At 41.3% G+C, this 24,319-nt stretch overlaps 1 protein-coding gene across 1 annotated transcript; it reads right to left on the bottom strand.

Annotated features, from left to right (window-relative positions):
* Nucleotides 1–1,850: 1,850 nt before the first annotated feature.
* On the bottom strand, nt 1,851–6,806 carry Il2 (interleukin 2). The gene is made up of 4 exons (XM_048424655.3): nt 6,593–6,806; nt 6,443–6,502; nt 3,913–4,059; nt 1,851–2,311 (listed from the first exon to the last, which is right to left on the bottom strand). Exons 1-4 carry the CDS (start codon nt 6,737–6,739, stop codon nt 2,198–2,200), a joined length of 468 nt encoding a protein of 155 aa, XP_048280612.1. The 5' UTR covers nt 6,740–6,806; the 3' UTR covers nt 1,851–2,197.
* Nucleotides 6,807–24,319: the final 17,513 nt, after the last annotated feature.

The raw sequence follows: 24,319 nt of genomic DNA, 5'->3' as shown, positions 1-24,319 counted from the left end.
GATTTATTGAACCTAGATGCTTTACAGTTTCAGCATCATTAGCTTTTGTGGCTATGGTATTCCAGTGTACGTTCTTCCCCTGATTATTATTCTTGGTTTGGAGTTGTAGATTCTGGTGCTTCTAAGTTTGTTGCCCAGAAAACAAAAATTAGATGTTTTATTTATATTTCTGTAGCCACTGTTTATAGTTGCCGCTTTTCTGTTACTATAGTTCACACATTCTTCAAGATTGCGTTAGTGAACCTAAACTCTAAACTGTTTCAAGTCAGTAAAATTTCAGTGGTTTTGTGTGTGTGTGTGTGTGTGTGTGTGTGTGTGTGTGTGTGTGTGAGCTCAACTGTGCCTACTTTATTAGTGTCACATGTCCTGCCTGTGAGTCAGAGTCCCCTTTTCATGGATGGTCACAAGAGGGCTGCTCTGGTAACATGCTCTATCAAGGGTGGATGCAGAAGCTTTGGTCTGTGTACTTGGAAGCTGTGCTACAGTTAGATGGATCACATTTAGAACTGGTATATGCTTTGTTGAATGAACTCACTGATCAGTATAAAGTCATGACTTTGTCTCTGCTCTTCTTGCTTTAAAGTATACTCTGGCTACCTGTAGTTTTTGTTCTGCTTTTCTGTTGGTGGTGTTGTTGCTGCTGTTGTTCAGGATTAGTATTTGTGTAGCATATTCTATTCCCTCTTCAAGAGTTCATTCTACTATTTAAAGTATTTTAAGTAAAAAAGAGATTATACAGATAGTTATATAAATGGTATTAGCACACCATGAAATCAGAACATTCCATGTAGTGCTTGTCTTTTAGCTTCACTTCATCACATGCTACCATTGGCGTAGCATGAATCCGGGACATACCATGTGATGCTATTGCTGTGTTCCTTCCATATATGAGCAGTACAACTCCAGAGTCCAATTTGGGGATGTATTTCCCGGTGCTATTTCTAATACAATTAGTACATGTGAGCCTCAGCCGGAAGCAGGTGGCATTCCCCAGAAGGGAGATTGGAGATTGGAAAGGGGTGGCTTTTGAAGTGCTGGTCTGTAAAGGACAGCACAGGTACCCTATGCCTGGCAACAGCTAATGAGCACCCGCAGCTTTAAAGGAGACATGGAAGGAAAAGTAAGATCCAGGAAGAAAATATACCCATAAAATCACCTCGAGAGAAGGTGGACTCTAGCCAAGATGCACAGCCAAAGGTAGGAAGATCTTCCTTTGAATCTTACACCTCCCATGATACTGAACCCAGAGAAAAACCAGAGAACAGAAGCCTTTTGATTTAGCCAGGTGAGGCTCGTACAAGCCAAGAGCAGTGTTAAACTGTAGAGGGCAAGCACATTATTCTGTGAGATGTGCTGATTTGTCCTTCAAAGGTTCATGTGTAAAATGTGGCAGTGTGAACGTGGTGGGAAATGGTAGGGTTGGTGCAGGGTAATTATGCTATGGCCCAATGATGACCTTATGAATAATGCTGTTTAAGTTTGTATGGAAGGGGGACTGTTTCCTGAAAGAATGGGTTCTTATCAGTCACATACACATGCACACCCACACACACCATTTGTCTTCTTCACATACTCCCAACTATGGAGATGCCATGTTGCCATGATATCCTCACATGCTCCTGAATGTCCAAAACTGTGAGCTAAACTTCTCTGTATAAAGTATCAAAACTTTGTTTTGTTACGACACAAAGCAGACTATGACAAAAGGTTTCAAGAATTTTTGTTTAGTGTCCTGTTAAAATTTAAAGGAAAGGAACTAAAGAGCCAATCAATGCTTACAGGAGAGTGCACATTCCTGTCTCATTTTACATCCTTCTCTGGGGTAGAGTGATTCTTGTAAGCATGCTATGACCATCATAGAATTCATGGAACTGAGAAGCATTCTAGAACTTACACCACGTTGTCCTCAAAATGACAGACACCTGAGCTTATTTATATTCACCAACTCTTCTAAATGCTTTTATTAATGAATCTACACAGACATGCTATTTAACAATTCAATATAATAAATAATTTCAGATAAATAATTTAAGACATTTTAAAGCCCTTGGGGCCTACAAACAGAATCTTTAAAGATCCATATTTATCATCTGAAGACTAATAATTACAAAGATAGTAAACAATACATCCAAAATAAATATAACTTTAAATATTTAAATAAATAGAAAGCCCTGTGTTGTAGGAAGGAGGCACATAATTATTGAGTCATTGTTGCGATGATACTTTGACAGAAGGTGATCCATCTGCTCAGAAATTCCACCACAGTTACTGTCTCATCATCGAATTCACATGAGGATGTGTTTTCAGAGCCCTGAAAAAGAACAGTAAGCTTTAGGCTACGGAGTTTACTTTACGTGCAGCTGTTTCTCACCAACGTTCTATAGGCATCCATTTAACACTTGTATTAGTCATTCACACTTCTTGAGTGATCATAATTGTCAGATTGTGTTTTATTGTGATGCCAAATGATAAACCATCCGAGATAAAATTTCCCTGAGTTGAGTACAACTGAATGTTTGAATGAAAACACTGAGCACTTTATAGAATGCAGTGGTTTGGACCTCTTTTTCTCTGGTAAGTGTACACAGCTATGTACTGATATATGTTCTTCTCTAAACCTTAAAATTCTAAACCTTAAGGAGCTGAGAAGCATTCTAGAGCTTTCTCTTATTTTCCCAAATCAGGATAGGAACAACCCAGAGTAGGTTAGGACAGAAGACTAGTGAGGGAAATTTGGAGAAGAACATTTCATAAATATAGATATATGCCTTGATATCAATGCAGATGATTCTCCAGTTTGTGCAAGTAGAAATATTCTAAATTTGTTGTGTAGATGGACTTTCTGGAAGCTAACCTCCTTTGCTAAGGAAATATTTTAACTCTGTTTCTAGATAAAAAGCTGAGAAGAAAATATTTTGACAGGTTTCGGGAACAGTTTTTCCAAATCTGAGCAATCCCTTGTAAGTCAGTGAGGCGCAGAGCATTTCTTCTGAATAAATGTTCCTTTTAAAGCAAGTTACCGTGATCTTATTTTGCATAGTTACTTTAATGTTCTAATATCTTGGGGTTTTTTTCTTAAGTATGTGACTCTTGAAACATGCCTTCCTAGTTTTTACGCACCTCGAAAATGTATACCACTCGTTTAGGGTGACTTCTGGTGTTGGCCAGAGCTCTTAGAGCAGACTTTTTTTGCATAGATAAGACCCGAGACTTTCAACACCTAGATGTAGTTCTCAGCCTATTTTACAAGTATCAGATGAAAGCAGTGCAAAGAAAAATTAAGTTTTGTTTGAAAAGGACTAGCCTGACACCCTCTTGGAGACTTGCTACTGCAGAAATCAAAATGATGCTCCTTGTTCAGGATACCTGTCAACTCAGCAATTTTGTTTAACAGATGGATTGAGAAAAGAGAACTGCAATTCTCCCTTGCCTCACCAAATTCAGTGTTTCTTGTGCATTTAAAAATAAATCCCTGAAATGGGTGCTCACTGTCCTCCTCTGACATTTTAATGGCTACTATTTTTGGAGAGAAATCTCTGTTCTTCCACCAGTGACAGCACACCTCTCTGGAAAAGCCTTTCAGATCGTTGGTCCTGGTCTGATAAACATTTGAAGGCAACGAACGTTGCCTGTTCCTTGTGGAATTCTATTCAGTACTTTCTCTCGCTTCCAATTTTATGCTAGTGTGAGAGTAAGCAGGGTGGGTGCTCCCAGAATTTCCTTGCAGGTGATGGTGGGTGGGGACTCTAGCATCATCCTGCAGTAGAAGGATTCATGCTCTCAGCAGACTTTAAATTTTGTCTGATAAAATGCATGGAACCTGACAAAGACCAGAAATGTCATGCCACTTCAGAGTGCAATTCTTCTTTCCTTTATTTTATTTCCAGTTCAGCAAATCAAGCAACATCTTACCTTCAGTTTCCCAACTGTTATTCTGATGTTGCTGATGGAATTCTCAGCATCTTTCAAGTGAAAGCTTTTGCTCTGAGCCAAATCCAGCACACTCTGCAGAGCCCCGAGCTCTTCTTCTAGGCAGTTAAGATGTTTTAGTTCTGTGGCCTGGAGGATAATAAGCATAACTCTTAGCTCAGCTCACCTTATAAGAGGAGCCAGAAGGCAATATGCAGCTTATCTAACCAAGAGTAGACAGCACATAGCTTTTACCCACTCCCTGTTCTCAGTGTAAAGAGAAACTGAAATAGTGGATATCCTAAATCTAGTGGAGCAAGAGCACAAAGCCCTGTGGTTAACATTAGCTGTTAGGTCACTCTAGTGAGTGCTTTGATCTAGCTTCATTAGACTTTGTAAAAAGTCTGTATTTCCCTATCACAATGCACATCAAAGGTACAGACTACATTTCCTATCAGCAGAGAAATCAAAGAATGTGGAAGTGCAAGATTCCCAGTCTACACTCTAATGTCTAATAATCTCAGAGTTGAGAACACAGACGGTGAGGAACAGGAGTCCTTGGAACCCTGCTGTCACAGACCCAAATCGTACAGACCTTATCGTGACCCAGAATGATGACTGTCAAAATGTCCAGGAAGACATGTTTAGTATTTCTTAAATTTTTATTTCTCTGCAATTACTAAAAATGATTTAAAAAAAAAAACCCTATTTGTCAGGGCTAGAAAGATGGCTCTACAGGTAAAAACATTTGCCACCAGACTTGATGACCTGAATTCAACCTCAGTGACCCACATTGGGGAAGGAGTGACCCAGCTCTCACATTTTGTTCTCTGGCTTCCACAGGTACACTCTGGTACACATGCACCTCCACACATACAAGCACAAATATGTAATTTAAAAACTATTTGTCCCCAAGAAATAATAAGTCACAGTACTTGGACAGACTATTTGGAGAAGTTTCCTGTATATTTCTGAAAGAATATATAAATACATATGTCATGCATATTTATGCATATAGGCAATGAGAAAGAATACTGTCTAGTACTATAGTGCACTATGATTTCCATAAAAGCCACTTTAAGTCTTGAGGTCCTCTAGAAGCAAGCTGTGACCTGGGTCATCTTCATTTTACTAAGTCTCAGTACCACAGTCACAAGAGTAGGTGGATCAAGGGTGGCATGGGCACTCCTTCTCATTAACTGCACCCTTCGAATTAAATGTTTCTATCATTTTTAAAATCTTACATTTATACAAAATGGAGGTTAAATGAAAAAAACACAACAGACTTTATCACATTACTCTTGTTTCCAATAGTTGTTTAAAAACTTAGATTTCTAGGAATTTCACCACTCTCTGACATGACCTCATGTCTCTCTAGGGATCCCTAGAGAGGGAGGTCTGATCAGACAGCATGTATTTCCGGATCTGTCCACCTGTTTTCCTCCGACTTGTTAGGAGGAGTTCCGCATGCTCAGTGTGGAGCTCTTTCCCTCACAGAACTATCTAGTTGTTATTGTTGGACTTGAAAGTTATATATTAGTAAAGCTAATCTGGTTAAGCAGATTAGCTCTTAGAGGCCATTTCCTTTCCATCTCCAGTAGAACAGCCAGAGAGAGCTCCTGACTTGATAGAAGTGGGTCAGCAGCGTTGCCCTTTTGGTCCCTCAGATCCCATTTTGCTCTAGGCTTGGATTTATCCTGTGACAAGCTTTTTCCAGCGTCAGAGTTGTTAGTTATCTTTTGGCTGTCAGGACTCTAGCAAACTTCTACCCTTGAGGGAGCTCTAAGAGCCTGGGGAAGCTGTTTCTTATCATACAAACTTTCAGTATTGGGAGATAGTATTGTATAGAAATATTACAGCTCTCTGGCTCCCCTGGTTAGAAAAAGACTACATAAATCCAAAATTGTTTATATGCCTCAGACCTTTTCTTCACTAGTCCTCACAGCATGCTTATGTGGTGTTGTCCAGACACTGTTCTGAAGCCTATCGAGCTATAAGCATACAATTATCATTATGTAAGTAGGTGAATGAATATAGGCAACTTCCTGAGGCCATGAGAGTTAGGGTCTAGCAGAGCTGGGCCTTCATTTCATATCATCTGTCCTACCGTCTGTGAATACTGGATACACTGTTCCTTAAACATAGAGTCTTAGGAATCTTCCTTAAAACAGTAAAGTGTTTATAAAGTGAGTATCTCTGAAGTCGGTTTTGACATTTCACAACATAAAATAATGCCTCCTATTCAAATATCTCTAGGGTGAGCATAAAATAGAGATAAGTACAGTCTAACTTATCCCAGCATCAAAATGCCTTCTTCTCCTTTCCTCTTCCCCAACACACAGATAACAAATTCAAAAGAAACATGTAGACATAATCATTTAAAATCAATGCCATTATTAAACAAGAACTTTTACACAGAGATATTAAAGTAACTTTTTTCTTCAGATGAGGGTTTATTCATCTGATCAGTGTGCAAACAAGCATATAACTTTGAGTTCATTAAAGCACCAGTTGAACACAGAAACCTGCTTACCTTCTTGGGCATGTAAAATTTAAACGTGAGCATCATGGGGAGTTTCGGATTCCTGTCATCCTGAGAAAGCATAACACATTGTTATTAAAACACAACCTTTGGCGATAAAGCTGAAGGTAATGTCTACAGATAGGAAAGACAGGCACTTACATTGATCTCTCCCAGAAGCATCTGTAAGTCCCGCAATAACTGCGTGAGGTGCTGCTGTGTTTCCTTTGTAGGGCTTGAAGTGGGCGCGCTGTTGACGAGGAGTGCGAACATCAGTACAACACAGGATGCAAGCTGCATTTTGAACATGCCTGCAGTACTTGAGGTCACTGCAAGTAGTGATTAGCAAGGGTGATAGGCAGCACTTCAGCATGGGAGGCAATTTATACTGTTAATGCTGGAAAAATAATACGGGGGTGTCAGAATGTTTTACATATTACACATATTTTCAAAGACTACCTGAGTGGCAGAAAGCATCACCTTTGTTTTTCCTCTTCTGATGACTCTCTGGAATTTCTTTAAACCCCCATAAACTGACTGAATGGATGTAGGTGAAATCCCTCTTGGTTGAGTTAGCCCACACTTAGGTGGCAGTTTTCATTCATACAATGAACGCCTTCTGTATGAAACAAATTTTCCTCTTTTCTTTAAGAGGGGGTGGAGATACAAAAGTAACTCATGAAAATGCTCTTTGTCAAAACCATCCTGAGCCTGTAAGCAGCCTGTTGTGGTGGACAAGAGCAAGAGAAGATAGATGAAAAGAATAAATCTTTTAGATTTGTTGATTAGACAGGAAGAATATTGGTTTCCTGTTTCAGGATGGTTTTACCTTCTTATCTACACAATAAGCTAATTGCACACAAGGTGATAGATAGGTGGCTTCCTACAGTTAGCCAGAGAAATAGTAAGATCAGGACCCTTAAAACACTTTTGAGTTTGAGGCACTATTTTGTTTTAAATTTAACATGCTTGTGTGTCTGTTCAAAAGGCTTAATGTTTATTATGCTTTTTAAAAAGAGTATGATGTCTAACAAATTCTCACTAGGGTTAGCATCTAAGGATGTTGATGTTATTTTTATGTTTCTAGTTGCACTTTCATTCTTTTAGAATATTTTCATGTGTGTGTGTATGTGTGCCATGCGTGCAGGCCACAGTTCACTTGTGGAAGTCAGAAAACTCTTGCTAGCCAGGTCTCTTCTGTCACCGTGTGTGACCCAGGAACTTGAACTCGAGTCATCTGACCTATGTGCAAATGAGCCATCTCAACAACCTTGTTTTCTCTTCTTTAATAGTCTTGGATTTCTCCTCAAAAGTACCTGGGGCACTGTGAGAGTAAAAGCAAGGGAATATTACTGTGTGCTCTCAGTGGGTAGATTGAGAAGAATACATCCAATTCCTCATCCTCAGTGGCTGTGTGATGGAAGGGGAACACAGTTCCAATTAACTGATAAAGATGAGATCCTTCTCAAAGGGGTTGCCTGTGATATCTCCATTTTAGGCCTTGTACTGGTCTAGTCTTTATGCAGACATTTATCTAGTGTCTAAACCACCCCTGGGTACATAGAAAGAGAAAATATATGTGCCTTACCACATACCTGTGACATGATCCCACTTTGTAGGTCAAAAAACTGAGTGTCAGGGCTGATCATATGACTCAGAGGGGCAAAGATTTTGCTGTGGGAACCTTGCATCCTGATCCCAGAACTCACATAAAGGTGGAAGTGAGAGCAGTCTCCACAAAGTTGCCTTCTGACTGCTACACACACACTGTGGATACGTATAGCCACATACACTTCATGTTTACATATAAGAAACAACAATGGATACAATTCATTTTTTAAAAAAGAAAAAAACAATCAGAGAAGTTATTGTTTGAGGTTACTCAGTCATTACTGCCAGTAAAGGGGTAGGATGAAGATTTGAAACTAGAATGTTCTGACTCCAAAACCCACTCTCTTGTCATCTGTGTCCCTGTTGACCTAATGCTTGGACAAAGACATGTAAGATTCTGAGGAAATGGTGCATGTTGAGTGTTGTAAAGAATTTTGAAAATCAAACAATTACTTTCAACTGATTTTTGACACTGGGGATAGTGGAGGCTGGAAGGTTAAGCACTGTAAGAAATACTAGCTTGTAATCTCTCACAAAGAACAAAGAGAATGGTTCTGGGACGCTTCTCCATACATTGGGCAATATTCTGAAAAACAAAACAAAACTCTGCATGTATCTTGCAGTAAGTGTGACAGCTCCTTAGGTGGCAGGATTGAAGGGAGACAGGTCAGAGGCAGGTCTCCTGATCTTGATTGTCACCATCTAAGAATTCAGAAGTTTCTTCTGTACCTTTCAGACTAAAGCATGCCATTGTGAGAGCGGGCTACCTGCCGACCTGCCGGCTTCAGTGTTCTTGTCTCGCTTCTCAGATCTTCAGTCTCTCATCCAAGCCCAAGAAACTCAGGTCTCCCCCTTCCAGAATGGAAGAAATCAGGCCCACATATTTTCCTGTGTGGGGGCTTTCCCCCACAATGAGGGCTTTGATGTCCTCATGGGCTTGATATCTCTATTTCTCCAGCTGTTTCCATTAGAGAAATTTACATGGCTACATTTCTAAAAAGCCTGTAGAAAATTGAGTTCCTGGGGCCATAGTTTACCCCTGTCTACCATTGCATAATAGGCACCATTACAAAAGCTGGCCTCACAGTTTCTTGAAGTGCTTGGGGAGAAAGCTACCAGCAAGTGGGGTGCACTTTCCATTTTTATCAGACTTGACACAGCAGCTGGGCTTTCTGCCTGAAGCGGTGATATAATCAGTAGTAGCCTGACTCCCACGTGCGTCATAACCCACAGAGCTGTGCCGCTCAGCATTGGCTGTGTTAGCTGCTCCTAGAGACCTCTGTGAAGGCAGCCTCAGTCCCTAGAGCTGCCGACCAGGAAGACAATTAGCCATCGCACACATTGTCCATCCGTGTGAACTACTTCTGAGGACTCTGTCTTCCACACGAATTTCTTTCCACTGATCTTTCATGGGCTTAAAGTTTCAGTTTGGTCTGTGAGAGCAGGCTACCTGACAACCTGCCAGCTTCGGTGTTTCTTGCTCACTGTGTGAGGCCAGTGTTAATTCATCTCATTGGTTTCTCTAAAGTTCCTTTGCCTTTCAGTTCAGATCCTGTCCTTTACCTTTAAAAGTAGGATGTTCTGTTTGTGAAATCTGCATTTCCTCAGGGTGGTGCTCGGATTTGGTCTTCCAGGCAATTTTTAATGATGTTTATGACCTAAAAAAAAAAAATGGAAACTTTTTAAAATTTCTTTTGTACTTTCAATTTTTAGAAGTTTTCCAGTTCATTCTCACTGACTCACATTTTAATGGATAAGAAACCTGATGTTTGAGGAGGTTGATTGGTTCTATGATTCTTTTCTTAGTTGGTGGTAGGGTTGTAGTAAAAACCCGAATACTCCCGACCCCACACCATTCCATCTATCGTCAGTGAAAACAGTGATGGGCCAGTGTGCACAAAAACTAGCGACCATAGCTTCCTCCTCCCAGATGATTGCTCCCCTTAGGACACCCACACTGAGACTAGCTAACTTGCCTCCTGATGCTGTCCTGGGTTGTGGCAGTGTAGGTTTCCTCTACCAGAGCAGGTACAACCACCCCATCTCAGCTTTCCCATGCGTGTATCTGTGTGGCTTGACCCTTCTTCATTCCCTTATTGCCTATTCAGATCAAGTCCGGAGTGCTAGAGCCCTTGGTGATCCTTACATTTTCTCCTGTACCTAAAGTAAGGTAATGATTGTATTCCCGGTGCATCCAAGTCTCACGGTGCTCTTAGGTGTGTGACGCTCTAAAGCTGACATGAAGACATGCTGGTGATTGCTTTAACATAGCCAGGAGAACCCTGCTACTACCCCGAGGAATCTCCAGGACATAGAGAGCTGTGCGTTAGGTCCCAGGCCGTGCCTGGAGGCTGAATGTGCTCCTCTCCTGGAGGTTGTGATAGGTTTGCAAAACACGGCAAGTGCATGAAGGTCTTCACATCCAATAGCTCATCCTTTATCTTATCTCACTTCACTACAAGTGGTTGAGGAGACAGTTTCATACGGTCAGGAACTTTCTTTAATATTAAGAAACACATATAAATATTAGCATTTCTCTCCTTCAGGGTAAGTGAATTTGTCAAAATCTTGTGAGAATAAAGTTATTAGAGGTTGTACAGCTCTTCTGTACTTGACGCTTTCTGTCAGAACTTGCTCCAAGCTCCTTTGACAGTTCTTTCCTTTTTTCTACAGTGGTTTGGATAGACTAATGACAAGAGTCATTGGAGTGCCACTCTAAAGAATATGTTCTTACAGCAATCTAGCCCAGTTATTTAATATTTCATAAAACCTTTTTTCTAAATAAAACAATACACGTTTATTATAGAAAATTTCAGAAATGCAAAGTCTTCTAAAACATCTAAATCAAAAAATCTCTTATAATTTCTTTCCCACTCGAGCTAGCAATTGTTAGCTTATTTTGCTTCATAATTTTGAAGATTAGGGGAAATTATTATTATGATACAATTACTACTCTGGGCCTGAGTGAGGTAACCCAGACCCAGAAAGACAAATACAGCAGGTACTCACTCATAAGTGGATACCAGACATAACACAAAGGATAACCAGCCTACAGTCCACAACCCCAGAGAAGCTAGAACCCTTTTCCAGAAGCAGAGGGAAGCAGATGCAGAGATCCACAGCTAACCACTGGGCCATGCCTCAGTCGAAGAGAGGAAGGAGAGATAGTATGAACAAAGGGGTCAAGACCATGATGGAGAAACCTACAGAATCAGCTGACCTGAACTAGTGGGAGATCACTGACTCAATAGGACAACTGGGGAACCTGCATGGGATCTAACTAGGTCCCCTGAATACAAGTGACAATGTTGTGGCTTGGGCCATATATGGGGCTGCTGGCAGTAGCACCAGGATCTAACTCTAATGTATAAGCAGACTATGAGGAATCTATTTTTTATGGAGCAAGACCTTGCTCAGCCTAGGCACAGGGTGTGTGTGTGGCACAGGGGTGGTGGTGGTGCTTGGTCCACCACCAATCTTTTCTCAACGATGTGATGGGAAGACCTTAACCTTTCTGAGGAGCAGATGGGAGCAGGGTGAAGAAAAAGGGGATATCAGAGGAGAGGAGGGATGGGGAACTGGGATTATTAGTATGTAGAAATAAATAAATAAATAATAAAGAAAATTAAAAAGAAAAAATAGTATGCTGGAGAAGAGGAGGAAGTGAAGGAAGCTGGACCTGTCTGCCAGAACCCATGGAGGTGTTAGGAGGCATCAGACTTTGCAAGCGACAAACAGAGGTAGCTCCTGCTCTGGAGAGAGCAGAGTGCCCATCACTTAGGGGCACTCATAGACTATGCCTAGGGTTTCCAACTAAAGCTACATGGGTCACTAATTTTAAAGTTAAGGCATATTAACCAAACTTCAGGGTAGGTCTAGGTCTTACACCTAGTAGATGTGGGGCCAACACAAAATGAACTCAATGGTATTTTTGTAGACCTTTAGTTTCATATAACTTTAAGGATTTTTTTTGTCCTACTGAATATTTTGGTTTCTAGTTTTGTGTTTTTGTGGACTTCGTGTGTGTGTGTGTGTGTGTGTGAGTGAGAGAGAGAGAGAGAGAGAGAGAGAGAGAGAGAGAGAGAGAGATTCTTTTTGTATACTTTTTGGAGTGTTTTGTGGATATAGAAAAACAGGGTTTTGAGTTCTATGAGTAGGGAAATAGAAGGATCTGGGGAGGATAAGAGATGGGGAAAAGCATGATCAGAATATATTGTTTGAAAACATGTTTTTCAGTTTAATCCATTTGCCTCTTATATAATTGTGAAGATTATCAGTCTATGCCTCATTCTTAATTCTCATCTCTGTCCTCGACCACCTCCAGCATAGTCCCACAACACTGGACAAACACGCCTGTACTCCTCGGCTGATGACGTTAGAGTTCTTGTAGAGCTCGCTTTGTGTCGGGCTTTTGTTTACAGATTACCTATGCAGAGCTCCTCTCCACCACAGAGTCAGGACCTCTACTTCCTCCAGCTTGGACCACTAGGACAGAGTTGACTTGGATTATCTGATGTCAGTTCTCATAAGGAAAACTTGTATGTCTCATTGTTAAGTACTTCAGTGAGGACAGCAGAATAGCCTAAATCACTGACATGATGAATTGGGTTCCTTTGCCAAACTGGTGGTCTGTATTAGTACAGAGAGAATGAAAAGGGTTTCATGATTTAAGATTGCCAGAGGAAAGAACACAATGGATGGGATCAGAATCTTTCCAAGAACCACAGTCTGATTTCCACGCCAGTTCCACTCAGTCCAAGCAATGGCTCTCTTTTCTGATAGTTGGCTCCGGCTGTTACATGCTTTTGCTGCAGCAATCTGTTAGGTAATGTACTGAGCTAGAGTCAGCAGCAAAACCTGGGGAAACTGTGTTTCTGGTCTGAAAGAGCCCTGGAAACTCCAAGTCTTGGTCTGCCCCATCTCTGCCCTTTGAGGTTCTAGGTTGCCTCTGCATTCCTTCCAAGAGACACAAACCCTCAATTTATGGTACAACCATTTCTGCAAACACCAGAAGAAAATAATACAATGAATTTCTTGGGTTAGCTTATTAGCAACTGACAGCACCCAAAAGTAAAAACATGTGTGTGTATGTGTTTGTTTCTTTGTAACCAGTGGACTCAGGAGTTGGCAAATCCATGAGACAATTTAATAGAATCCATAGATTGTGATCAATACCTTTTACTTCAAGTATTTATCCTAGGAATAAAATGTTGTCATTTTGATGCCATAATATCAACCTTCACAAAAAGTGACTTCCTGTATTAAAAGTATACAATCCCTGAAAATATTCATATCAATAATACTTTGTGTAGCATTAGCCCAGAAAAATTGAGATTCTCCTCTCTTCTCTCTGCCTGCCTCACTTTCTCCTTATATACTTTCCATATTCTAAGCCAAAATAGAATAGGTTAGGTGGTTCTTACAAAAACCATTGAGATAGTTTAATTCTAGAGTATAGTCAAAACACATTATTTATAATATCTTTTCTTCAGGTGACTGGAGAAATGGTTCAGCAGGTGAAAGAACTTGCTAGACATGCATGAAGACAATTCAAATCCCCAGAGCCCACATTAAAAACGATGTGTCTGCATGGGCCTGTAACTTCAACACTGTGGGGTATATCCAGGAGGATCACTAAGGCCTGAGGGCCGCCACTCTACCGATAAGTAAGACCCTGTCTCAAGAAAAGAAGGCCCAGTGTGGCAGCAGGACACCAGATGGCCTTTTCTGGCCTTCATACCCACATACAAATATGCCATACTCACATACTCATATCTCTCACACTTTTAAGTTACAGGGGCTGAAGAGATGGTTCAGTAGTTAAGAGAACTGACTGTTCTTTCAGAGGACCCAGGTTTGATTTCCAGTTCCCACATGCAACTTACAGCTGCCTGTAACTCTGGTTCCAGGGATCTGATGCCTTCCTCCAGCTTCTATCAGCACACACATGATAAACAGATAGATACACACGCAGACAAAACAGCCATACACATAAAAATAAAATTTAAAAAAATAAGTTGCGAAGTAAGGGTTGGTTATATGAAATTTTAGAAAGAAAGGAGAAAAACGTTTAAAGAATAACCCTTTGGTGTGGTAGGAGTGAGTTGGAAGGCATGTTAGACATTTTGTTATTCTAAGTTTGAGCGTGACTTTCAGGAGACAGCATTCAGCACAGAGCCTAGGCAAAGCAGCATGGTCACTTCCTGAGCCTCAGAATTGTTTGAAAGAACCTTGGAAATTCTGAGTCTCGGTCTTGCTTAGTTTCTGTGCTTTGATGGTCTGATTTATCCCCTTATTTCTGTGGTATTATGAACATTAGCAGGAGGTAAGATTATAATTCTTAAGAATTGTCTTTTCTTTTCAAGTAAGGAATTATTGTTCTTTGATTTAGTAGACCTTAGCTGGGCAGAGTGGCATCTGCCTGTAATCCCAGCTACTTAGGAGGCTGAGACATGGTGAGTGTGGGTTCAAAGCCAGCCTGAACAACATAGTACATCTTGTCTGTAAACAAAATCAAGCCCTATGGGGAGGTTAGTGGTTATTATCAAAATGCAAAGCCTTCTTGAGAACTGCAATTATAGGTAAGGGGGAGAACATATTTTCTTTGTTTAATACACAGAAGAGAAAGAATTTTTGTTACTTTATACTGAGAGGATGCTCTTTAATCCAACATAACATTGTTTGGTCCTAAATTCATTTTTCATGGGCAGCTATGTTGACTGTAGTAGCTAAATATTCAATTACTAGAAACATTTTGGTGGCTGAACATCACTGAAAGTTCTGCTGACATAATTATACACTACTTCTAATAATATAATAAACTTTTAGAATCTTGTATGTTTCAGAAACTTTTATTTAAATGTTTTCTATCGTAGAGTAATTAGTGGGAGAATGGAATATCAAGAACCTATTTCAAAAGATTATTTTTAGTTATGTGTGTGTGTTGGGGGATACATGCAAGTGAATGCTGGTGTCCATGAATGTGGGAGTCTTCAGTGTCAGATCCCTCTGGAGCTGAAGTTACAAGTGGTCGTGAGCCACCTGATGTCAGTACTGGGAAGTCACCTAGGTCCTCTGTGAAAGTAGCACTCCTTCTTAGCTGCTGAGCCATCTCTCCAACCCCAGCAACCTGTTTCGTGCTGTGGGTACATAAGGTCATGTTCTTTTTAGAAATACACATTTGGTGATTTCACAATGTTTAAGGAATATTAAATGTCACCATTTAGGGAAGATTTAGATTGACATAAAATGATGCTGCTTCTTAAGGAATATCAATTCAAGTGTCAGACCCCACCAGGAAGAGACACACAGGCTCCTCTAGAGCCCCCATAGCCTGGAGAAAGAAAGAACAGGCTCCACACCCATCCAGACTCACATCAAACTTCTCGTCCATTGCTCCTGCGCTCTAGAAATCCCTAAACTCCCCACTTTCATTAGACCCAATGGAATGTTAAAAGTGAACTTCTCATTTCTGTTGTGGAGAATGCCAATTTCCCCTACTAGCATTCAATTTCCTTCCTAGTTGGAAACAGAATCCTGGTGTTTAACTGGATGGATTTGCTGCGCCTCATTAAATGCCATGATCTCCTCTGATCTTTGCAATGCGTTCTGGACGGGTTTAATAACTGAAGCGCTAATGATTCTTCTAGATCATGAGGACAGGGCACCTACCACTCTCTAGGGACAACACAGACAACTGCATGGAGCTGCTAATAAACTCTAGTTCTGGCTCCTAAATTCTCTCGTGAGTGGCAAATGAGCGACTATTTAAGCCACTTTTATTTTGGGTTCCTCATTGAACTGGTCTTTCTTCTGCTGTAGCCACATACCTTAGACGGTTCAATTATTTAAAAAAAAAAGTCTATTTGGACTCATTGTTCTAGAAGTTACAGTCCATTTTGGGGGCCCCTAGGGAGGACGGCACATCTTGATGGGAGTATATGGTGGAGCAACCATTTGCTTTAGAAGCCTAGAAATGGAAGGAAAAGGAAGAAATGGAAACACGACTCCTGGTGACTCAAGGACCTCCCACAAGGTTTCAGCTCTCAAGATTCCACTTTTTTCCGACACTGCTACCCTGGACAAGCCTTCTGTGCATCTCTCTTGGGAAAACAATCAGGCTGATCACGGTTTTGTACATGATGGCAGTACTGTGGGTACATAAGGTCATGTTCTTTTTAGAAATACACATTTGGTGATTTCACAATGTTTAAGGAATATTAAATGTCACCATTGGCTATGGGACATAAAAATGAATAGTTCTTTCTGACCTAAGAGTGGCATATTTTAGTAAAAGACAGACACCTGGGGTTGCTCCCCTACAAGACAATGGCTGTAATAGGATGGGGAAGTACTTAATTCCGAAGTGCAAAATGCTCTAGTTTCTCCTGGCTTGCATTTGGACATATAGGTGGGTAATATATGATTGACAGGTCAAACATAAACTGTTACCTTTGTGACTGAGTTTGACAAGAATGCCAAGATTATATGGGAGAATGGCATTTGTAGCATGTAGCCCTGGGGAAACAGATACGTGCATGCGAAAGAAAGAGGTTGGGTCTTTATTTCACCTTCAGATCAAAAACGGCTCATGAGCATAAATGGAAGAGATAAAATGATAGTAAACAGAAATTGTACCCTTTAACTTAGCGTATCTGAAATGCTTAAAAGTTTACTGATACAGAAATCAAAGTTTTAACAAATACTATAGGAAGGTGGATGTGGTCAGTGAAAGGATGGCAGTCATCAGTACGATACATGCTACCTCAAACCGTTATACTTAATATTAGGTAACAGTTACTTCAACTCTCTACATGAGAAGATATGATGAATGTCTGACTCTTCTACCCTCTGACTGGTATAGGAGCAGCAGAACATGGAGAAAAATGAAGCCTAAGTCTGTGGTTTCAGAGTTTATCTGTATGTGTTTAGCCTTATGATGTTCATTTTATAATTCAATTAAGACAATATTTTTAATTTGAGCTATTTAACTTAGAATCCTCTACTATACCTTTTTTTTTTTTTGAAAATCTAAAGATATGGCCTCACTGACCTTCATATGCCGGTGCTAGGAACTGTTGTCCCCTTAAACGCCCTCATGCAATGGTTACAGATGGCCACTTCAGTCATTATATTTCAGTTCTGACTTTGTAAGTGCAGTGGTTTGGGTATAGTTTGAAATGTTCCCTAGACATTCATGTGCCAGATGCCTGCCTCCCCTGGGGAAATGCTGAGCTATAGAAACTTCTGTGAGGTGGGGTGGGGACTGGTGAGAAATAGTCACTGGGAGTGCCTTCGTCAGAAGGAGGGCTAGTGAGTTGTCCTTTTTAAAAGGGGGGGAGGCGGGGAGAACCTGATCCCTGGATTTGTGTCTTGCCTTACACCGGAATCTCTTTTGCATACCCTATGCCAATGCCATCTGCTGTGAAATCTTTGCCAAAGGCCAGTGGGGCTGCTGATCTTTGATTTAGCTCCTGTCCATGTTAGCTTTCGCTGTCAACTTGACACAGCTCCGGCTTACCTGAGAGAGGAGTCTTAATTGAGAGCGAGCCAGATCAAACTGGCCTGTGGGTCTGCCTGCAGGAGATTGTTGTGATTGCTAATTGATGTGGGGGGAGCTTTCACTGTTGGCCTCGCCATCCCCTGGGCAGGTGGTTCTTAACTGTATCAGGAAGCTAGCTAAGCAAAGCCTGTAAGCAAGCCAGCAAGTGGGGCTCTTCATGGAAAGCCAAGTTACTGCTTGATTCCTGCTCTGACTTTGCTCAGCAAGGGACTATAACTTGTAAGTTGAAATAAACCCTTTCCTTCCATAAATTACTTTGAGAGAGAGTGTTTGACCATCGCAACAGAGCTGTTCTGTATTGCCTAGCTATGGGAGTTTTGTGATAACCACAGAAAAACAGTAAGACAGGAAACATTTGGTTGGATCTTAAATCAAAACTGCTGATGACCTCATCAGTCTCCTTTATGTCTACAGGCAGATTTGCCATCTGTCGAACAGACAGCATTCCCGCCTGCTATGAGCGCTAATATAGCTACACAGGGCTCTCCTGTCCAGACATCTGTATGATTCGCTTTTGATGGCTGTGAAATCTCCAGCCTGATCACCTCACCAGTGTCCTTCCTCCCCAGGCTTATGGGTGGGGGACAGTTGACAGGTTCCGGGGAGGATACAGGGAGTAAGCAGGGGAAGAAGTAAGTCAGGCCCTGGGTTGCTGGGAGAAGCTTGCTGCTGACCAGCTGTCAGTCAACAAGCTTCTGTATCCGTACAAAATTCAATAAGCAGGGATAGAGTCATGTTCCAAAACACAGATCATATCATTTCTGTTCCCAGACACATGTTTAACTTCCTCTTGCAATACTTTTTGGTCATCATTGAAAAACGTAACAGAACAGAGTTATATTTTACGGTCGGTTTTCCTCATCAACCTCAGAACCCAACTTCTAGGTAGCTCTTATGGTTTCAAGGACACTAGAAAGAAGATTTCCAAGCCAGCTCTGGGAGATTGCCAAGCCCCAAGCAGTGTCTTATTAACTCTTAATGATCAAAGTGCTAGTAGGCCCAAGAAAAAATGCCCAGGCCAAACCTGCTGGCACAGTATAATGATTACCTTATATATAGAAAGAATTTACTTGTATGTCTAATCCTGGCATTCTTTGCTCCTTGGTCATATAACATCACAATGACTAATGACTTTTCTAAGAAAGGGAGGTCCAGGTTCCTCATTCTTTTATCATTCTTCACACTGTTTTTTTTTTGTTTGTTTTTTGTTTTTTTGTTTTTTGTCCCTCAATATAACCCCTGTGCAGGGCAGAGGTAACCCCAGCTCTATGTACAGAATATGCCACAATCGCCTGAGCGGATAGTAGGAAGAGACTAATACTTTGTTCTGATTACTTGTTCCTGAGTAAGTACAGGGGTAGATGTTTCAAGAATATCTCAGGACCTCATAAAGAGATCTCTGCTTTCTTTATGTCTGTCACAACTTCCAGGCATAAGGAAGACCTTCAAGTAGGTAAGGATATCTCCCTAAAAGCGGGAGGGGTAATATGTTCAGGATTTTCCCCGGGAAGCTTAGAAGCAGCACTCCTGGGAGAAGGCATGAATGATTCCTAAGAAAGTTCCCATCAATCCAGTATCCCCAGCTGTACAAATATTGAAAGCTCCCCAAGCATGCCACACATGGAGATCAAAACCAAAAGTGGCATGGTGGCCTCACGCGGCTCGGCATCTGTGCTGACTTTATGACGTCTGCCATTCCCATCAGATGTGGCTGCAGCTTCTCCCCTGCTTTATTCGTTAACTTAAGGGTCTGCAGACCTTACGTGGCACGCAGTGCCTTTCTCAGCCCCTGGAAGAAGACTGGAAGGACAAGCACAGAGATAAGCACAGCTCCCAGGATCACTCCCAAATTGATGACAATAGGCCAGAAGCCCTGTCCCGGCACAAAAGAAATGAAGAATGGTAGGAATCTATTAAGGATCTATTTGCAACCTCATATGCTGAGGTGGACTCCAGTTGAGCTGAACCAATGGCTATAATTTTCTGATGTGACGACTGAATGTTTATAGCTCAGAATTATTCCATAGGCCATGGTGCTGGGGTCTAACCTGTGTCCAGGTCATCTTAGAAGCCTTGTGTGGAAGTGGGGTGGCACAAATCCACTTAAATTGTGAATAACAGGAAACAATTGATCTAACTTTAATGTTTTGAATTTGTTTATTCATATATAAGATGGCTTCTCCCAAAGCATTTATCCTATCCTCTAGATTTTTATCAGTCTTTCTTGAGTGGTAAGTGCCAGGGACATACTTTATGAGAGTCGATTAGCATGCTCTGCAGTGTGAACCTGTTGTACTAAGGCAGGTGGAGATGCAAAATGGCTCCCATAATACTAATGAGTGTAGAATACCTAAAATTAAAGCAGCAATAAATGGTTCAATAAATAAAAGCCGTATGATATATATACCACATATAAACCAATATATGGTATATTTCAATATGTACAACTTGCTTGTATGTATACATTGTGCAATATATACATTTCATCAAATTTCATCAAAAGAAAGCATATCAATCTTTTCACATAACTGTTTTCTTCATGTGTGCGGTATGAATACTTATGATATACTCTCATTGCAAATTTCAAGGGTACAGTAGGACGTCCTTAACAAAAGTCACCTCGCTGCCCCTACAACTCCACGACTAATTCATCTTGCACAACTAAGTCCTTACACCTGTGAAAAGCAGCGTTCTGTTCCACCTGCCTCTCTAGTCTCTGGCAAGGACCATTCTCCAAGTACGGCTGTCTTAAATTCCACATTCAAGTGAGGTCTTACGGAGTTTACCTTTCAGCATTTTCTTTATGTCTACTTGGCAGTGTGAACTCCACGATCATGCATCTAGCTCCAAGGGACAGTATTTGCTTCTTTTTAAGGACTGTACTAGACTAGCTAAAATCCCACCCCCCAGATATATATATTCTTTATCCTTGGTGGACACTCAGGTTATTTCCTTACTCAGCTGCCGTGAGCTGTGTAATGTACTTGACCTTTCTTTTGGATACTATATACTGAAGACAGTTATCATTTGATAGTCCTAGATTTAATCTTTAGGGGACAATCTACAGTTTTCCCTCGTAATTCAACACACCCCATGCCACCAGCAGTTAACCTTCTTGTCCCTTAATGACTGTCATTCTGTCAGGTGTGGGAGGATACCTCACTGAGATTTGATCTGCATTTCTTTGATACTGCATCTTTTCATGTGTCTGGTGTCTACTTGCCTACCTTCATGCGTGGCTCTCATCTTTCCAAAATAGTGACTCTCTCTTAAATTTCCTGTATATTATCGCTTTTTTTTCTTGAATTGTTCCTAAACCTCGTGTTTTGTTGCTGTTGTTTGTGTCGGTGGCCATTCAAGAGTGTGTTGGTCCATTTCCATTCATCTGAGAATTTTCCCGTCCCCCTTCTTTTATCTCGCTAACTTTTCTCCATACGATCAGAAAAGATATTTGAGATGGTTCGAGTAAGAATCACTTGTTAATATTTGTTTTGTGACCTAACATTTGATTGCCGCAGCAACGGTTCTATGTGCTCTTTAGGAAGTCAATTTTGGGTTGCTGACTACGAGTAAAAAAGGTTTATTTACTCACGAGTCCAGGAGCTTCAAGGTCCAAAGTATATGGTGCCAGGGTCCTTTTGTGGTCCAGGCAGCTACATCAGTGCATGGCAGGGACGTGGAAAGGGAAGTAGCTCTGGACATCCGATGAGCATGCGTAAGCAACCAGGCAAGGTGGGTCAGCTTGATGTTTCATAGGAGCTAATCCACTCCCACCAAGCCTGACTCACTCTTGCAACACAACACTATCTCACTCACGAGTGAGTTCCCCCAACGCAGCTCCCACCAGTACACACACGCCAAGGGGAAGAGTGCACGCTTGGCTCTGTTTGCTTCTTTATCCCTCTTTTGCCATTCTCCCTGTGCAATTCTGACCCCACTGGTCCTTTCTGCTTCCGGATGAAGGCTGTGGTCAAAATTCTATGTTCATTTTTCATTTAGATAATAAAAATTAATAATTTTTAGTTCCAGAACTCGTGCCTGGCTCTCTTTGTGGTTTCTGTCTGTGTTGAACCTATGTTCTATTGCCATCCTGACTTGGTTAGTTGTTTGTCTGACCTCGTGACTCCCTGAGGTGTTTCAGACCTGAACGCATCAGGTAGTTCCCAGTTCTCCCTTTCTTTAGGTTCAGGAATTGCGGTTTCATTTTCTTCCTTCAAGGTGCCTTGTTTCCCTGATTCCTCCTGATTATTGATTGGAACCTTGCCTCGATGCCTGCGCATCTAAAGAGGCAGTGAATTTTTTTTTTTTTTTGAGACTAGACTTACCAGGACAGTCCCTGACCAGTCAGCTAACCAGCCGTTCTTGGCAACCAAGCTTCAATCAGATGGCAGTTAGCCCATCACCACAGTCCACAGGTGGGCTGGCAACTGGGTCTTCAGGTTGGTAGACCCGGTGGCAGGGTCTGTGAGTTTTCTACGGCCTCATTCCTCAGGAGAGGGAGTCTGCAGATACATTCTGCAAGTACAAACTCTGGGGTCTGCAAGAGCATAGTTTATAATAGGAAATAAAATATTGGTTTGCACTTAGTCTCCTTTAAGGTCTTAAGTTTCACAAATAGGATTTTGTCACTTGTTGGATACTATTGATGAGCACCTAATACAATTCCTGTTTAAATATAAATTAAATTGAGATTAGCCTTTTTTTGTCAATACACATTTTTGCCAAGAGTTGGTGATTACCCAAGTGACTGGGAACTTTTCCTGTAAGATTCTCCAAAGAAGAATAAATATCTAATAAGCAGGGTCATAAGGTCATACCCCAACTCAGTACTAGTAGACTTAAGTTAGAAGAAAAAAATTAACTTTAAAAATGTTTTAAGATAATCCATTTTATAATAGTCAAAGAAATGCAAGAAAAATAATTACATTACCTAAGGACTAATATTATTAATAATGCATGTTAAATTAGCTTGAGATTTATTTTTATGTTTTAAGTAAAAATAGGATTATATCACTTCCCCTCTTCCTCCAGCCTCTCTCAACTACCCTTCCTCGACCCCTCATGACCCCTCACCCAGGTTAACAGCTTCATTTTCTTTATTAGTGTTACATATGTGTGTATGTGTACATGCACATGTGCAAATCTACAAGTACAACCTGCTGAGTTAATCTGTGTTGTTTGTGGGTACGTGGTTTCAGGGCTGTACTGTATATTCAGTTAGAAGGATCATCCCCAGAAGGCCTAATCCTCCTTAGATGCCGACTGTTCTCTATCTAGGGGTAGGACCCTGCAGAGTTTGGCCCCTTCCATGTTATCATGTCTGTTGGTGTCACCATTGTTCCAGTCTTGTTTATGCAGGAGTGACTGTTTAGGAGCAGATCCTGCTCCTCTGGCTCTTACAGTCTTCCTGCCCCCCTTCTATGATGTTACCTGAGCCTTAGAGGCTGGAGCTGTGGTGTAGATTCATTCATTGTGATTGGGCTCCCCATAATCTGTTGATCTCTGCATTGTATCCATTGTGATGTGATCCTCAGTGCCCACAGAACAGCCAAGCATGGTGGTACCCTTGTAATTGTAGTGCAGCCAGATGGAGGCAGGCAGAGCCCTAGGGCTCACGCCTGTCAGCCTAGTCTCCTTGACATATTCCAAACCAGGGTGAGACATTATCTCAAAAGTAAAATGAAATTAAAAGAATAAATAAATGTAAGTGGGTAGCTCCTGAGGGACAGCACCTAAGATTATCCTCTGGCCTCAATACACACATGTGACTGTGTACACATACATTGAAAACACATGATGTACACCCATACACACACACACACACACACACACACACACACACACACACACAATCTTGTCTATTCTATTTTGAGAATTGATCCTTAAACTACCATGTCTAAGCTTCACAGATTTTATCGTTCGGGTCTCAGCACAGTCATCATTTGTTTAAATGTGCCAGTAACTCGTGTCTGCCTTCCAGCCATGCTCTACCTCAGCAAGTCTGTTTCCACATGGAAGACAGAGCCATCCTCCTAGAACCCCAGTCAAAGCACATGATTCTGCAAAGAACCCTTGAGTGGCTTCCCAAAAATAAAAGCCAAAGTCTTTAATTGGCCATCAAAGATGTTCTTCTGGGTCCCCAGTAACATCTCTCTCTTGGCTTGTTCTGTTTACACAAAAAAGGAAGCTTTAACTTTAACAGATGGCTAATTCACTGATGGGTCCCCAATAACATCCCTCCCTTGGCTAATTTCCTCACCTCCTGTAATGTCTTCCTCCTAGTGAGAACTTTTATGATGTTAGTAACATTGATTTTTCCGGGCAAATAACAATTTCTCTTCTTTGTTTTTTCTCTCCTATATGGCTCATTACCACCTTCCAACACAACCTAATTTTCTTGTTTCTCTGTACTCATCTGTGTTCTTTTACTGTAAATCCCAACTCAGGGAAGGCAGTGGCTTTCTTTGTTTCAAACTCCAGGACGGGTAACAGTTTCTGGTACATGGTGGCCACTCCACAGATTCTCTCCGGGTGTCCTTCTAAAGAAGTGAGCTTTTCCTGAGTGCCGTGGAGAACTTCTGTGCACTTTATAGAGATTCCTACAGAAGCAACACGGAGAGGGTCACCGGTGGGGGAGCTCCTACAGATTGCTGAGAAACACTCTGCTCGGAGCCGAACTTAGTTTGGGAAGACAACGTGGGCTTGCTTGGGTAAGC

This window comes from Myodes glareolus, chromosome 20, assembly GCF_982192425.1.
Source record: "Myodes glareolus chromosome 20, mMyoGla1.1, whole genome shotgun sequence".
Taxonomy (NCBI): Eukaryota; Metazoa; Chordata; class Mammalia; order Rodentia; family Cricetidae; genus Myodes; species Myodes glareolus.
This window is presented reverse-complemented; position numbering and strand designations above follow the sequence as displayed.

Coding starts and splice junctions, on each gene's coding strand:
- Il2 (XM_048424655.3), bottom strand. CDS start 6,739: ATGTTCAAAATGCAGCTTGCATCCTGTGTTGTACTGATGTTCGCACTC. Junction 4,060..6,442: donor AATTTTACATGCCCAAGAAG/GTAAGCAGGTTT, acceptor ATTATCCTCCAG/GCCACAGAACTAAAACATCT. Junction 2,312..3,912: donor TAACAGTTGGGAAACTGAAG/GTAAGATGTTGC, acceptor GTTCTTTTTCAG/GGCTCTGAAAACACATCCTC.